The 15,226-nt window shown below is 43.5% G+C and overlaps 1 protein-coding gene across 3 annotated transcripts in view; it reads left to right on the forward strand.

Annotated features, from left to right (window-relative positions):
- The window catches only part of LOC120946983 (arsenite methyltransferase-like), a 77,241-nt gene that overhangs the window by 23,949 nt on the left and 38,066 nt on the right, over nucleotides 1-15,226 (forward strand). For 2 of the 3 annotated variants that reach the window (XM_040361867.1, XM_040361869.1), the window contains exons 3-5: nucleotides 5,950-6,077; nucleotides 8,395-8,545; nucleotides 13,274-13,410. In XM_040361867.1, coding sequence (XP_040217801.1) covers nucleotides 5,950-6,077; nucleotides 8,395-8,545; nucleotides 13,274-13,410 — 416 coding nt within the window. The remainder of the gene's footprint in view (nucleotides 1-5,949; nucleotides 6,078-8,394; nucleotides 8,546-13,273; nucleotides 13,411-15,226) is intronic. The other variant, XM_040361870.1, reaches the window with a different exon arrangement.

Here is a 15,226-nt window from a genome sequence, read left to right on the forward strand (position 1 = left end):
GTAACAGATTCCTACAGAAGGATAAAGGTGCAATATCTACATATGAGGGGATGGGGATGAATTTATTGACATACACTTATTTTGAACAATAACCTGTTCACATTCAGATGCCACATGGTCCAAAAGTAATGCTTTGCTGTTTTACATTAATATTTTAATTTACAGCAAACAGGCTTTTTTAATGGAAATCATATGTATGTACAACTAACTACAGTACAGAGTGCACACATTTTAATAAACATATCATTTTACTATTTACTATTATTTATTACAGATATTAACTACCGTAGTTATAGTTATATTTATTTATAGTAGCATCAATTTATGCAGCTCTTTACATATTGTACATTCACATCAGTCCCTGCCCTCAAAGAGCATACAATCTAATGTTCCTATCTCACATAACATGCATATACATATTAGGGCCAATTTCGACAAAAGCCAATTAACCTACCAGCAAGTCCTTGGAGTGTTCGAAGAAACCAGAGCACCCGGTTGTTTTCGGAAATGCATTCCTGACAAAAACAGACAAAAATACATGTTGAGTTGCCGATTTTTGTATTTTGTAAAAGGCAGCAGCTACAAAAAGTGTATCTGCTGACTTTTAATCAACACACACTCAGCTGTCCCAGGATCCAGCGATGTCCTCACCCGAACTATCGCTTCTCTCCCTCTCCCCAGCTGTGACAGTTTGCACATTCACAGCCGGGTGCCCACTGCGCATGCACGAGTCGCGCTGCGCCTGTTAAATGATCTGGCAGTCTTCTAGGACCTGTAACGTGTCCCAGAAGACTGCAGGGAGGGCGGAGGATTCATTATAGAGTCTGTTAGAAAGAGTTCCCTCCAGGTCCCATTAGAGACTACAAAGGAGTATAATGGGACCTGGAAGGGGGGTCTCTCTAATGCCGCATACACAAGATCGGTCCATCCGATGAGAACGGTCTGATGGACCGTTTTCATCGGTTAACCGATGAAGCTGACTGATGGTCAGTCGTGCCTACACATCATCGGTTAAAAAACCGATCGTGTCAGAACGCGGTGACGTAAAACACAACGACGTGCTGAAAAAAATGAAGTTCAATGCTTGCAAGCATGCGTCGACTTGATTCTGAGCATGCGTGGATTTTTAACCGATGGACGTGTCTACAAACTATCGTTTTTTTTCTATCGGTTAGGTATCCATCAGTTCAATTTAAAACAAGATTGCTTTTTTTTAACCTATGGATAAATAACCGATGGGGCCTACACGCAATCAGTTTGGTCCGATGAAAGCGGTCCATCAGACCGTTCTCATCGGTTTGACCGATCGTGTGTACGCGGCATAACAGAGGCCCTATGAGTGTCCATTATAGAGTCTGCTATAAAGTATCCCCTCCAGGCCCCATTAGAGACTACAACAGAGTTCAATGGGACCTGGAGGGGGGTTTCTCTCTAACAGTGTCCATAGAGAGCCTCTGTTAGAGAGAGACTACCCTCCAGGACCCATTAGAGACTACAAAGGGCTCTAATGGGACCTGGAGGGGGGTCTCTCTCTAACAGAGCTGTCCATATCAGTGTTCTTTAGAGCAGTGTTTCTAAATCTCTTACGGTTAAGTACCCCTGCGGGTCTAAAAAAAATCCTAAGTACCCCTGTCTGGAGAAAGTAATTTCTATTGTTTGGGTGTCATGGTTTCTGTGTGTGTGTAATTCAGGTGTGTCAATAAGGAAACGGTCCCGCTTCCAACAACACTTTGTTTGCTTCGCCACTCTCGCCAGAGTGGGTCTAGTGTACCTGGACAGGCCTCTCTCACCGACCTGGCAGCCAGAGTATCACTCGGAACCTTAAGGGAAAGAAAGTCTCTGCCACAGACCCTCCCCAGAATTTAGATCACAGAGACAATCCTCCTTGATAGACTTTGTGCCTGAATCTCCCTCAGGTAGTTTGCAGCTAGGTTACCAACGGATAGGTGACCAACGTCCAGCCTCTCAGTGCCCGGTTACCTTGATCCCGGTGGATAGTCGAGACCCTATTGGATTGCCAGCCTCTCTTGGCTCTCCTCAGGCGGACTCCCCACCGAACAGCCTCCTCTCAAAGGAACAACGCTTGGGATCTTCTCAGGATTGGGGACCCAGTCGATCACTGGGGCCCAGCCACGACTCGAACGTTTCGAACCAACGTGGTCAAGGAACCAGGAGCACCATGTGGCACATGCACCCCGGCCAGGTAGGCCATAACGCCAGGGCGCCGTGATGCAGTCACCCCAAAGGTGGGTGCCGCACTTGAAAAAAAGAACCCCGCCTCAATGGCGTCTGTTCCAGAAGTACCCTCTCCCAGCATGCCCAGCGAGAACACTCCCTCCTGATTGGCTGCTGGTAAAATGTACCCAAGCCTCAACTCCACCGGTGCCACCCGTCGTCCCGGGGTGGGATAACACCCCAACAACAACAGAATGAGCCCACAGTACAGCCAAGCTGAAACAGAGACCCCACCTAAACATTACCCCTTAAATTTCGACAGCTCTGGTTACCTTGAAAGTAACCCGGCGCTACATGTGCATGCTGCAATGAGAGATACACACACATATACTGATAGATAAACACACATAATCCCAAATTAACACAATGACACCCACACATACAATCCCAAATTAACACATTGACACCCACACAATCTCAAACTCACACACTTGCAGACACAAAAATACCCACAAAATCCCAAATTAACAGACTGACAGACACACACATTGCCAAATTAACACGCTGGCAGACACACATAATCCAAAATTAACACACAGGTAGGCACCACCCACCAAATAGCTTATCAGTGCCCACCAAATGCAGCCACATTAGTGCCTGGATCAAGATCTCCCGCTGTGTCACGGAGCATGGAGTTGAATTAGCCCCTGTAACAAAGTACCACCGTCACACTGATTCAATTGGATCAGTGTTCCGTCTAGCAGGCAGGACTTTGTTACAGCACCACCAAATAATTCAGACCAGAGCTTTGTGACACAGCAGGAGATCGCCGCTGTGTCATATACAAGTAGAGGAGGGAGGGGAGGATTGCACCTGGGCTCAAACCTGGGACCTTTTTGGTGTCTGGCATTGATTCTTCTCGTTGAGCTATCTGGGATGCTGGACAGCTCCTTGCCTGATCTATTGGACAATCCTGCCTGATCCATTGGACAACCCTGCCTTGTGTTTTGATAGCTGTTGAACCTTGATCCTTGCTCGTCCCATCAACTTCCTATATAAGCCTTGCCTCCAGTCGCCAGATTATTGTGGTCTGATCCTACATAATACTTGAGCTACTTCTATTTCTGTTTGGAAACGACTTTGGCTTGTGACTCCGACTACAAAACTCTCCTACTGCATCAACCTTGGCTTGTCGATGCAGTAGACTCTCAAAGCTCTCTCCTTCACCGACCTTGGCTTGTGACCCCAACACTGATTATTGGTCTAGCAATTCAGAATTTCCTATGTTTTGCAGACCTGAGAACTGGGCTTGCCTGAAGTTGTTGGCCAATGGTCTCCACTCATTACAGGTATTCTCCTAACAGAATAATCTGGCCACAACATGTAGACCGCCGCACCTCTGAGATCCCCGAGTGAACATGTTGTTTCGCTAACTGAGGTTGTTCAAAGCTTGCAAACACGAGTGCAAGAGTTACAAGGAGAAGTAATTGAATTACGAACACAACTTGCGCAGCAACGCCAACAAACAGCTACTAACAGTGATCAATCAGGATCCTAAACTCTATAGAGGCTTCCTGAATCAATGATGACTGCACTTTCAGCTGCAACCATACTAATTTGCAACCCCACACTCCAAAACAGGCTTTATTATATCTCTGTTCGTTGATGAGGCCATGGCATGGGTTTCCCCATACTTGGAGCAAGACCATGAGATTCTAGGAGATTTGGAGGGGTTTGTGACAACCATGAATTCAATTTTCGATGATCCGAATCGCAGCGCTACTGCTGAAACAGTTTTACTGAACTTGCACCAAGGGAGACGTCCTGTTGCTGAATATGCTGCCGAATTTCGTTGATGGGTAACTGATACCACTGGGAACGACAAAGTGCAAAGCGCTTTCACTTTAGAAAAGGACTTTCTAAGAATAAAAAAGATTAACTATTCAGAATAGATACGCCAAATGGTCTTGATGACTTTATTAAAGTGAGCATTAAGATTGATAGACGATTTATGGAGAGACAAATTGAGAAACAAAGATCTGTTGACTTTAGTTAGAAGGAAGTAAACTGCATCATGGAAGTCATCTATCTGCATGACATTCTCATCTTTTCAGAAAATCTGCTTGTCCACAGAAACCATGTCCACGCGGTACTAGTGCCTTAGAGAAAATAATCTATATGCCAAGCTGGAGAAATGTTCTTTTGAATGTTCTGAGGACCTGTTTCTGGGATGCTTTGTCTTGACTTCCTTCTTTCAATCAGCTAATGATGTGCATGCTACCTTTTCCCAATATCTTGGGATCAGGCATTTAGCAGCGTTCAGCAAGTGAGGTGATCAGAAAATACATTTTAGCTTGTGGGACCGCCAGTCCTCTCCTATCTTTACCATACTGCAGAGTGGTCAAACTTATGCAAGTTTTTGTCTCTTCCAGATAAGATCCCTAAACTGGAAATCAACAGGTTTAAACCACTTTTGGGAAATCAAAACAGGAGAGTTATGGAAATTATATAAGAGATTTTGGGCCCAAACCATTTTTTTTTAATTCGATTAATTGTCCCCACTACGGAGAACGGAACTTTACACCAGCTATGACTTTTTAGTTTTTGTCTCTCTAACGGGGGTTTTAAATTCAGCTTGAGGGTTCTGGACACACCACCACTCCAAGATACTTAAAGGAAGTAGCTATAGGGATCTGCCTTGCACCCGTACGGAGAGGTGTGGCTAATGGATCAAGGGGCATAAAAATAGATTTAATCCAATTTATGGTGAAACCTGAGAAGTCACCAAACCTATTGATAGTCTCCATCAAAGTCTGCAGGGAACCAGTATCACCCAAGTATAAAAATACATCATTCGCATATAGGGAAATTTTCTCTTCCAGTGAACCTCTACAAAAACCTATAATAGAGGGGTCCCTACAAATGACAATGGCCAGGACCGTTAGAGCACATAGTGAGAGGGGTAAGGGGCACTGCTCATCAAGGGCTTATTCTCTGTGAGCAGGTCTTGGAACCCAGGGAGTTGTGGGAAAAGGAGGTAAAGGGGCCTGTGCCTGCATCTGAGCATGATGAGTAAATATGTACGTCAATACAGCCACACCGTTCCATGTACTTCAGATAACATAAATTAGCAGGTTTTATCTTTGAATAATTACATATATAAGACTGACAATAAAAAAACAGAAATTAAGCCGTTGGGTGCCCAACCATCAGTCAGCAAAAGCTGCCTTCCACAAATCTCAAACATAATTTAGCTTACAATATTGGTTGCTTATTAGTCTTAAAGTGATATTAAACGCACACTGTTTCATTTACATTGTCCCTTTTATTTCTGTATGTGGATAATGGCTCTGTAATTATGTTAGTAAAAAAACATCTAAATACCTTTTTCCTAATTGATATATAGCTGTCACATGACACACCGAGGATAGGCCCACATGTGTGACTCTATAGTCACATGGGCTGCTCAGATGTGATAGGAAGGAAATGCTCAGCATAGAAACTCACTGAAAACTGAGCATGTACAGAGTTGCCACCACAGCTGCAACTAGCTGAACTGGGGACATTGACAGAAGGAGTAGATTGAGAGCAGCAGGATCAACCAGGTTTTTTACAGAATACAAAAAAACGAATGTCATAGTGACTGAGTATGAAAAGAATGTAATACAGCATTTATTGATAGTTTTGTATGATGTGGGTTTGGGTTTAGTGACACTTTAAAATAATCTTCATTCCTGGTTAACTTTTATTGATCACAGAATTTCTCTATAACAGGACTATTATGGGAAGCAACTGACTGATACAAAGGATCTTAAAACCTCAGCCTGCGACGCTTCTTCCAGGCCTTTACCGGAACATATAAAAAGGGCATTGATTGAGATTCATGCAGACATTTCTTCACGGTATGAAGTTCCACAACTTATTCATAGTGAAAGGTGATGTCAGATTGTGGAAACAGGTAGGTTAGGAATGAGATTATATATCCGCGCTAGGACTAAGGATTGGACGCTGCTGCCTCCCTGTAAGTGTCCTCTATCGAGGGTCAGTGATTGAAAATATTGGGGTTGGGGGAATTGGCGCTGCTGTCCTGGTACTCAACTATGACTCAATATGTTATAGACAGGTAAGTAATCCAGTAACTGGTGTTGGGTTCCCTCCTATGGTTAGCTCATGTATAAAGAGCCACTGATTGGTTATAGGATTCCCTTTTTAATAGTGTGCAGTATATAACCGCGTTTTCCTGTGTTTTCACTCCGTGTATTCTCCAAAATAGGAGAGAAAAAAATCCTCTGTGAAATAGACAAAAAATGCTAAAAAAAAGTGAAATGAAGAGGTATTCAATATTTGGCTCCCATTGATCCTCTATGTGATGGTATTGGATAACGTGTCAAATTCAATTAAGCCTCTAGATGTCAGTCTTGTGCTCAAAGAGGGTTTTGAAGAGAAAGAAAAAACTGTTTTGGCAAGTTTGTATCAACTAAACATGTGTAACAAAAAAGTGTCTAAATGGTACTTCAGTTTATTCATTAGTAGTTCAAAGCTGTAGTTTGTGTGGACCTAGTTAGGTCATGTCTCCAGTGAGAAAAAAAATGTATAATTAAAAGTGAAAAATATATATGAAAAAATATGTATCTATATATATATATATATATGATTATTTGGTGAATAACACAAGCATGATTCCCTCCGTTGGGACACTATCCGTGAATATGTGCTATTTTGTATGTCAAATACTGAACGTGAGATTATTACAATGTGTGATTAATCTATTCCTATACTTTAAACCTCCTATGGTTTCAACAATTAGCACACAATAATTTAGTTCCGTGCTATTGATTACTCAATTAGTACTTCTCACTAATTGAGTAATCAATAGCACGGAACTAAATTATTGTGTGTTAATTGTTGAAACCATAGGAGGTTTAAAGTATAGGAATAGATTAATCACACATTGTAATAATCTCACGTTCAGTATTTGACATACAAAATAGCACATATTCACGGATAGTGTCCCAACGGAGGGAATCACGCTTGTGTTATTCACCAAATAATCAAATATATATAGATACATATTTTTTCATATATATTTTTCACTTTTAATTATACATTTTTTTTTCTCACTGGAGACATGACCTAACTAGGTCCACACAAACTACAGCTTTGAACTACTAATGAATAAACTGAAGTACCATTTAGACACTTTTTTGTTACACATGTTTAGTTGATACAAACTTGCCAAAACAGTTTTTTCTTTCTCTTCAAAACCCTCTTTGAGCACAAGACTGACATCTAGAGGCTCAATTGAATTTGACACGTTATCCAATACCATCACATAGAGCAGTGATATGCAATTAGCGGACCTCCAGCTGTTGCAGAAGTACAAATCCCATGAGGCATAGCAAGACTCTGACAGCCACAAGCATGACACCCAGAGGCAGAGGCATGATGGGACTTGTAGTTTTGCAACAGCTGGAGGTCCGCTAATTGCATATCCCTGACATAGAGGATCAATGGGAGCCAAATATTGAATACCTCTTCATTTCACTTTTTTTTAGCATTTTTTGTCTATTTCACAGAGTATTTTTTTCTCTCCTATTTTGGAGAATACACGGAGTGAAAACACAGGAAAACGCGGTTATATACTGCACACTATTAAAAAGGGAATCCTATAACCAATCGGTGGCTCTTTTATACATGAGCTAACCGTAGGAGGGAACCCAACACCAGTTACTGGATTACTTACCTGTCTATAACATATTGAGTCATAGTTGAGTACCAGGTAGGTTAGGAGTCAGCAAGATCAGAATGTGGGGATAATGGGGCAGTGAGACCAGGTTCTAGGAAAGAGAGAGAAAAAGTAACAAGACTGGTATGTGGAGGATGAAGAGATTAGAGGCAGTTAGGCTGTATTATAAAAGAGGAGAGGAGGCAATAGGGATGCATAATGGACATACTTTAAAAATTTAAATCAGTAATTTTATTACAGCATTTACAAGAGGGAACATGAAAATTAAAATGATGAGCTTGGTGTATGATGAAATAAAATGAGGAAGATGCCTTATTGTGGGTATTACTGTGAGAACAATTCATGGTAAAGCATCTAATGCCCTTTGCTGAACTTTCCTGTGGGTGGGTGGGTGGGTGGGTGGGGGAAATGTATATTTAGCTTAGAAGGTTTGTTCCTGTATCTGGAAAATGTTTTTGTTTTTCATTGCACAGGTATTATGGATGTGGCCTCACAGTTCCAGAGTGTCTGGAGAACTGCAGGATCCTGGATCTGGGCAGTGGGAGCGGGAGAGACTGTTTCATGCTGAGTAAGCTAGTTGGACAGCAGGGATATGTCACTGGATTGGACATGACTGACGAGCAGGTACCTTTTGCAGGAAGCAGAAAATAATAATTAAAGGCGTTATAGATCTTCCTACCTGCACCTTTCTGTTTTTCACCTCTATAACATGTGCATTGATCATGTAGTTTGATAATGTAATTTTTTTGCCTGTAAAATTTTCACATGCTGGCGTTAGAAGTGTCTGTTTTTGTTCAAACATGAGGCATATGCTGCATGACACTGCATATGTTAAAGCATGACCTCTACCTATAATCTGAGATTTTTTTTTTCCTGTGAAGTTACATATACAGTGGAACCTTGGATTACGAGTATAATCCATTCCAGGAGAATGCTCATAATCCAACGTACTCGCATATCAAAGCGAGTTTCCCCATTGAAGTCAATGGAAACGATAATAATTTGTTTCGCATTGACTTCAATGGCATGCAATACCGCATGCGGCCAGAGGCGGGGGATGCCGGAGAGCCTCGGAAACAGCCAGAAAGGCCCGAGGCAAACCTTGGAAAGACTTGGTAATGTAGTCTTTCCTAACATTTCCGAACAGTGCCAATCGGCTCTGAATGGCGCCGATTGGCTCCGCTCACCTCTGGCGCCCCCCCCACCTCAGGCCAAACGCGGTACTGCACACCGCTTTGGCCTGAATCCTTCTCGTTTTGCGAGACAACACTCGCAAACCAAGTTAGGATTTTTCAAAATACAGTGCTCGTGTTGCAAAACGCTCGCTAACAGCGTTACTTGCAATCCAAGGTTCCACGGTACCACAATTCCATGGTCTCTCAGCTAAGTGCTGGTGCAGGTGAAAGCTACACAGTAATTAGATCAGACACAAGTAGGCAGAGCATACAGACACAGGGAACTCATCATGTAGTCAAGAGATGTTTTTATTAGATTGGCACTCCCACATTCGTGATGCGACACAGAGCAGATGGCAACACATGCACTGGATGCTATGTGATCTGGAGCTGGAAGTTGTCTTGCTCCTTTGGCGAATAGGGACAGGCTAGCTGTGGTAATACATGGACATAGGGGAATCAGTCAGCCATGATGCTACAAACTGCAGCCACAACATATGATCCCATCATTAAAAGGTAAGGCAAATAAACAGCACAGATTTTTTTTTAAAACAATGAAAACATTTGATAGTGCACAATACCTTTTTAAAGAAACAAAAATAGTCAGCTTTATGTATATTTGTATTTAAACGTTTATATCAGGGGTGTCTGCATGCGGCCCAAGACCGCTATGAATGTGGCACAATACAAAAGTAATACAATTTAAATTGTACATTTTTTGGGGAATTTTTGGTAAAATTGGGTTTACACTTAGCATACACATGCGCTTGAAGAAAAATTTTACAGTGGCTCTTTACTGGACTTATCTTCCCAAAGAAATATATCCCACTCTTCACAATCACGCCTATTTCATGTCACAAGTTTTTGGCAGCATCTAGATTTGTGAGCTACTATTTTCAAGGATGAAGCACGCAAAAGGCAAAATTATTATCAAAATATCTGATGAGCACCTTGAGAATTCATTGAGTATTGGTACTACATCCATCCAATGAGATATTGGTGCATTTGTTTATCAAAAACAGCGTCAAATATCACATTAATTTTATGTTGCCCTCTTTTACTTTTATAATAAAACATATTGCAAACATTTTTAGTTTTATTACAGTACTCAGGTACATTATCTATATCAGTGATCGTTAACTTGTGATCTGCCCAACTTTTTCTGCTCATCAGTTATCCATAGGCCCCGTACACACCATAGAATCCATCCGCAGATAAATCCCAGCAAATGGGTTTCAGCGGATAGATCCTATGGTGTGTACACGCCAGCGGATCTGTTTCCGCGGATATATCTCCCCTGGGATGGATTCCAGCAGATCGAATATTTGCTGACATGCAGAACATATCCATCTGCTGGAGTCCATCCCAACGGATGGATCCGCTGGTCTGTACAGACTCACCGGATCCATCCGTCCGAAGGGATCCCCCGCATGCGTCCTAATGATTCGACGCATGCGTGGAATTCCTTATATGACAGCGTCGCGCACGTCGCCACGTCATAATCGCGGCGACGGCGCGACACGTCATCGCCAGAGGATTTCGGCGCGGATTTCAATGCGATGGTGTGTACACTCCATCGCATGAAAATCCGCCGAAATCCTCTAGAGGATTTATCCGCGGAAACGGTCCGCTGGACCGTATTCGCGGATAAATTCTATCGTGTGTATGGGGCCTTATTGTTAGTGTATTTTATGTGTGGCCCAAGACAATTCATCTTCTTCCAATGTGACCCAAGAAGGTTAAAGGGACACCCCTGGTTTGCATGATGATAAACTAATGTTTAATGTTTACTGCATCTGCATCCCAGAAGGTTTCCAAGAGGGAAGGAGCACATCCCTCCTTTTTCAGTTAGCTGTTTGCATAACTCAGTCTCCTTCTTTTTAGGCCCATTGACAACACAGGGCATTTACAGAATAGTAGTGAGTCATCCTAGTGAAAACCTGAAGTAGAAACCAACTTGCCACCTGCTTGGCTGCTCCTGGTAATTATTAAAGGATAAGTTCATCTTTAGGAACATGTAACATGTTCCACCTGTTTTTGCCTGCCGCTACCTCTAGTTCGCCCTAGTTCTGGAATTCCTGCACTTCTGTCTTCTGTCGCTAAGTGGTCCGGTATCTGGTGACATTAGACAAGACAGGGGCATTGCAAGGATAGATTAGGAATTAATGGGGTGTCTCAGCCAATGGGCAGGGATTTTCTTGGGTCCATTGGCCTGCTGGGAAAACCTATTTATTTGGGCAGAGTCAGGTGATGGGGTTCTGTGGCACCTGGACGGCTGTCTGGGTGGATGTGTGTTGTATTGCCCTGGGCTGTTGAGCCAGAAACTACATTGGGTTGGGACTACGTTCTGCCGGCCGGGAACCAGTTGTGGTCGGGGGTAGAGGGAAAGCTTTTGCCACTAAGGGACCATCCACCTTGCTATCGGAGATCACAGTGAGTGAGCTGAGGCCAGTAACAGACTTCTCGCCAGCCGGGGATGGTAAAAAAGTGGGAAAACTTCAGCAAGTGGCAAGTCAGGGACCCAGCGGAACAGCAGAGGTGATGCTTGTGGAGTGCCAAGCCAGGGACCTAATGTGTCAGCAGTGGTGAAGTTTGAAGAGTATCTGTAAGTGCCAAGCCAGTGTACCAGCAGGGAAGCAGGGGTGACGTTTGAAGAAGATACTGAGTTCTAAAGTGAAAGAGCTCAAGGGATCCAGTGGCTTGTGGATCTGAAGTCTAGTGAGAGAGACTGGGAAGCTTGTTGAGCGAAGACCCACAGTGAGCGAGTGTGGGGTAAAGAGAACTGTTTGTGTTGCAGATAGTTGAATACCATTACGGTTAGTAACAGCTACAAGATCGTTGCCATATGAGACAGTGTCCTACCTATACAGTCGTGGTGTCCGACTGGAGGCCTTCACCTGCGAAGCTGTCTACCTATAGAAGTCTCTGAGTCTGCTAATTATCTTTGCATCTACTTAAGGGTGTGCTGGCCCTAACCCTCTCTCCCACAGTTCTCTTTAAGAGACAATAAATCTCTTTGCATTCAAAAAGTGTCTGGTACCCACCTGTTCATCTTGCATTACACCCACCATGCCTTGTAACCCACTCTACATTGAAGGATGTCAGCTCTCCCTAACTCTGGAGGTGATTATTAGGCCTAAACATTGGCACATAAAGTGTATTTTAACATACTCTTGTAAACATCTAGGTGTTAACAGAACTTACTGTATTTTCCGGCGTATAAGACGACTGGGCGTATAAGACGACCCCCTAATTTTCCAGGAAAAATTTTGGTTTTGGGATATACTCACTGTATAAGACTACCCCCTTCTTACTAGTCTTTCTGGAAGCTGAGGGGTAGCCAGAACAACCGCTGACAGAAACAGGCTTTTTCAAATCTCACTGCACTGTGCCATTACATTACATTCCTCACTGTGCCATTACATTGCATGCCCCCACTGTGCCATCACTTGCCCCCACTGTGCCATCACTTGCCCCTCACTATACCATCACTTGCCCCCACTGTGCCATCACTTGCCCCTCACTGTGCCATCACTTGCCCCTCACTGTGTCATCACTTGCCCCTCTCTGTGCCATCACTTGCCCCTCACTGTGTCATCACTTGCCCCCACTGTGCCTGAACTTGTTGCCCCCACTGTGCCTGAACTTGCTGCCCCCCAGTGCAATCACTGCAAACACTCATTTTTTTTGCCGGCGGTGACAGTCTCCATACGGCGAGCGCGAGCGTCAATGATTTGAAAGCCGCGCCTTCTCTTCAGAGTGTTCTGTGATAGGCGGAACACAAATTTTCCCAGCAGCACCTCTGTTCTGTGTTCCGCCTATCACAGACGTCTTCTCATCTCGTCCGAGGATGAGAAGGCATCTGTGATAGGAGGAACACAGAACAGAGGCGCTGCTGGGAAGATTTGTGTTCCTCCTATCACAGAACACTCTGAGGAGAAGGAGCGTCTTTTAAATCATTGACGCTCGCGCTCGCCGTATGGAGACTGTCACCGCCGGCAAAAAAAGTGAGCACAAAGACCGTACCCGGCGTATAAGACGACCCCCGACTTTGGATGCATGTTTTTGCATCCAGAAAGTCGTTTTATGCTCTACACCTGTTTGCAGATTAATGATTGGTTCTAGTTTCCATGGGGCAGTGGTGTTATGTGTGTTAATATTTTTTCTTGGTCTACAGTTGGAGCTATCAAGGAAGTACATTAATTATCAAATGCAGAAGTTTGGATATGAACAGCCTAATGTGGAATTCGTCAAAGGTCACATTGAAAACCTGAAAGCTGCAAATTTGGAAGATGAGACCTTTGACATTGTAATGTAAGTAAGAGTACGTTATAATTAATAATAAGATCACTTTTAAACACTTTCAGGGGCATATTTATAAAGATTGGCTTCACATTTTGCTGGCAACATTCACCATTGGCAAACATTTATTTTTACATATGTTCAAAAATGTGTCTTGTACATTATTTTATTTATTTTAGCGAATGGGTTCCAGCAGGCCCGGACTGGGACAAAAAATAGGCCCGGGCATTTTAGACTGAGCAGCCTGGGGGGGGGGGGCACGCGGCGGGGGTTAATGATGGAATGCCCGCACAGAGAGAGAGACTGCTCCACATTTGTGGCACAGAGAGAAATCACTCCACATTGCTGGAACAGAGAGAAATCGTTGGACATTTCCCCATTGTTGTACTGAAGTCAGTTGATAGATCGGAGTCTGTATAACCAGTCTGCACATTGATAGATTGAAATTTCTGCTGAACTGGGAGAATTTCAATCTATTTATGATGGCCTAAGTCCACCAGTCTCTGAGTTTAATAATATCCTCAAATCTTCCGAAAGGGGTTCTCCACTTAGGTTTAGAAATTCACTTTGAACTCCACCTTATTTCCAGAACTCTCATTATGTATTAGATGTGCAAAGAATAAGGTGAGAGAACATCTAATACCTATAAAGAGTAATGGAAATAAGGTGGAGTACAAAGTGAAATATCTGGAGGGACTGGCTGAGGTGAAAACAAGCAGGGAGGAAATTAGGCATCACCTCCTTACTGTCTGTCAAATGCCTCTGAAAAGTGACATGAGCATTGATAACTTTTCAGTGGAGTATCTGTGAGTGCAAGCCTTTTGGCTCACACTGGTGCTCAAATTTTTTTTGGGGGGAAGCAATCAAACTGAACAAAAACATCAAATGCAGCCACTGTGCCCCATTATATGCAGCCACTGTGCCCCATCAAATGCAGCCACTGTGCTACATCAAATGCAGCCACTGTGCTTCATCAAATGCAGCCGTTGTGCCCCATCAAATGCAGCCACTGTGTCCCATCAAATGCAGCCACTGTGCCCCATCAAATGCAGCCACTGTGCCCCATCAAATGCAGCCACTGTGCCCCATCAAATGCAGCCACTGTGCCCCATCAAATGCAGCCACTGTGCCCCATCAAATGCAGCCACTGTGCCCCATCAAATGCAGCCACTGTGCCCCATCAAATGCAGCCACTTTGTCCCATCAAATGCAGCCACTGTGCCCCATCAAATGCAGCCACTGTGCCCAATCAAATGCAGCCACTGTGCCCAATCAAATGCAGGCCAGCAGGCCCTTTGGGCATTTTTTTCAACTGCCCCTGAACACATTTAATGTTATCCTATGTGTCCATGCACACATTCTGTTTTTTTTTGCGTTTTAAAGCAGTTGGGTTTAGGCTCGTTTTTTCAGAAGCAAAATTTTGGGTTCAGACGCAAAAGTTTTCGCGTTTCAGACGCAAATCGCGGCAAATCGCTGCTAAACGCGGCAAAACGTGGTACCGGCGTTTTGCCGCGATTTCGTTTATAGGCGTTTTTAAAGGTGACCTATTTTTTTACATTAGAAATCTCAAAAATTATGGCAAAATATGAAAAACCATAAAAAAACATTAAAAATGTAATTGCTTGCATTGCATTGTGGACAATCCACAACTTGTGGCAGGTAACGTGGCCAGTGGACATTCCACAACTTGTGGCAGGTGACGTGGCAGGTGACGTGGCCAGGTGATTTGGCAAGTGGATAATCCACTTGTGGCAGGTGACGTGACAAGTGGACAATCCACAACTTGTGGCAGGTGTCGTGGTCAGGTGACGTGGCAAGTGGACAATCC

The sequence above is a fragment of the Rana temporaria genome, chromosome 8, assembly GCF_905171775.1.
Source record: "Rana temporaria chromosome 8, aRanTem1.1, whole genome shotgun sequence".
NCBI classification, from domain to species: Eukaryota; Metazoa; Chordata; class Amphibia; order Anura; family Ranidae; genus Rana; species Rana temporaria.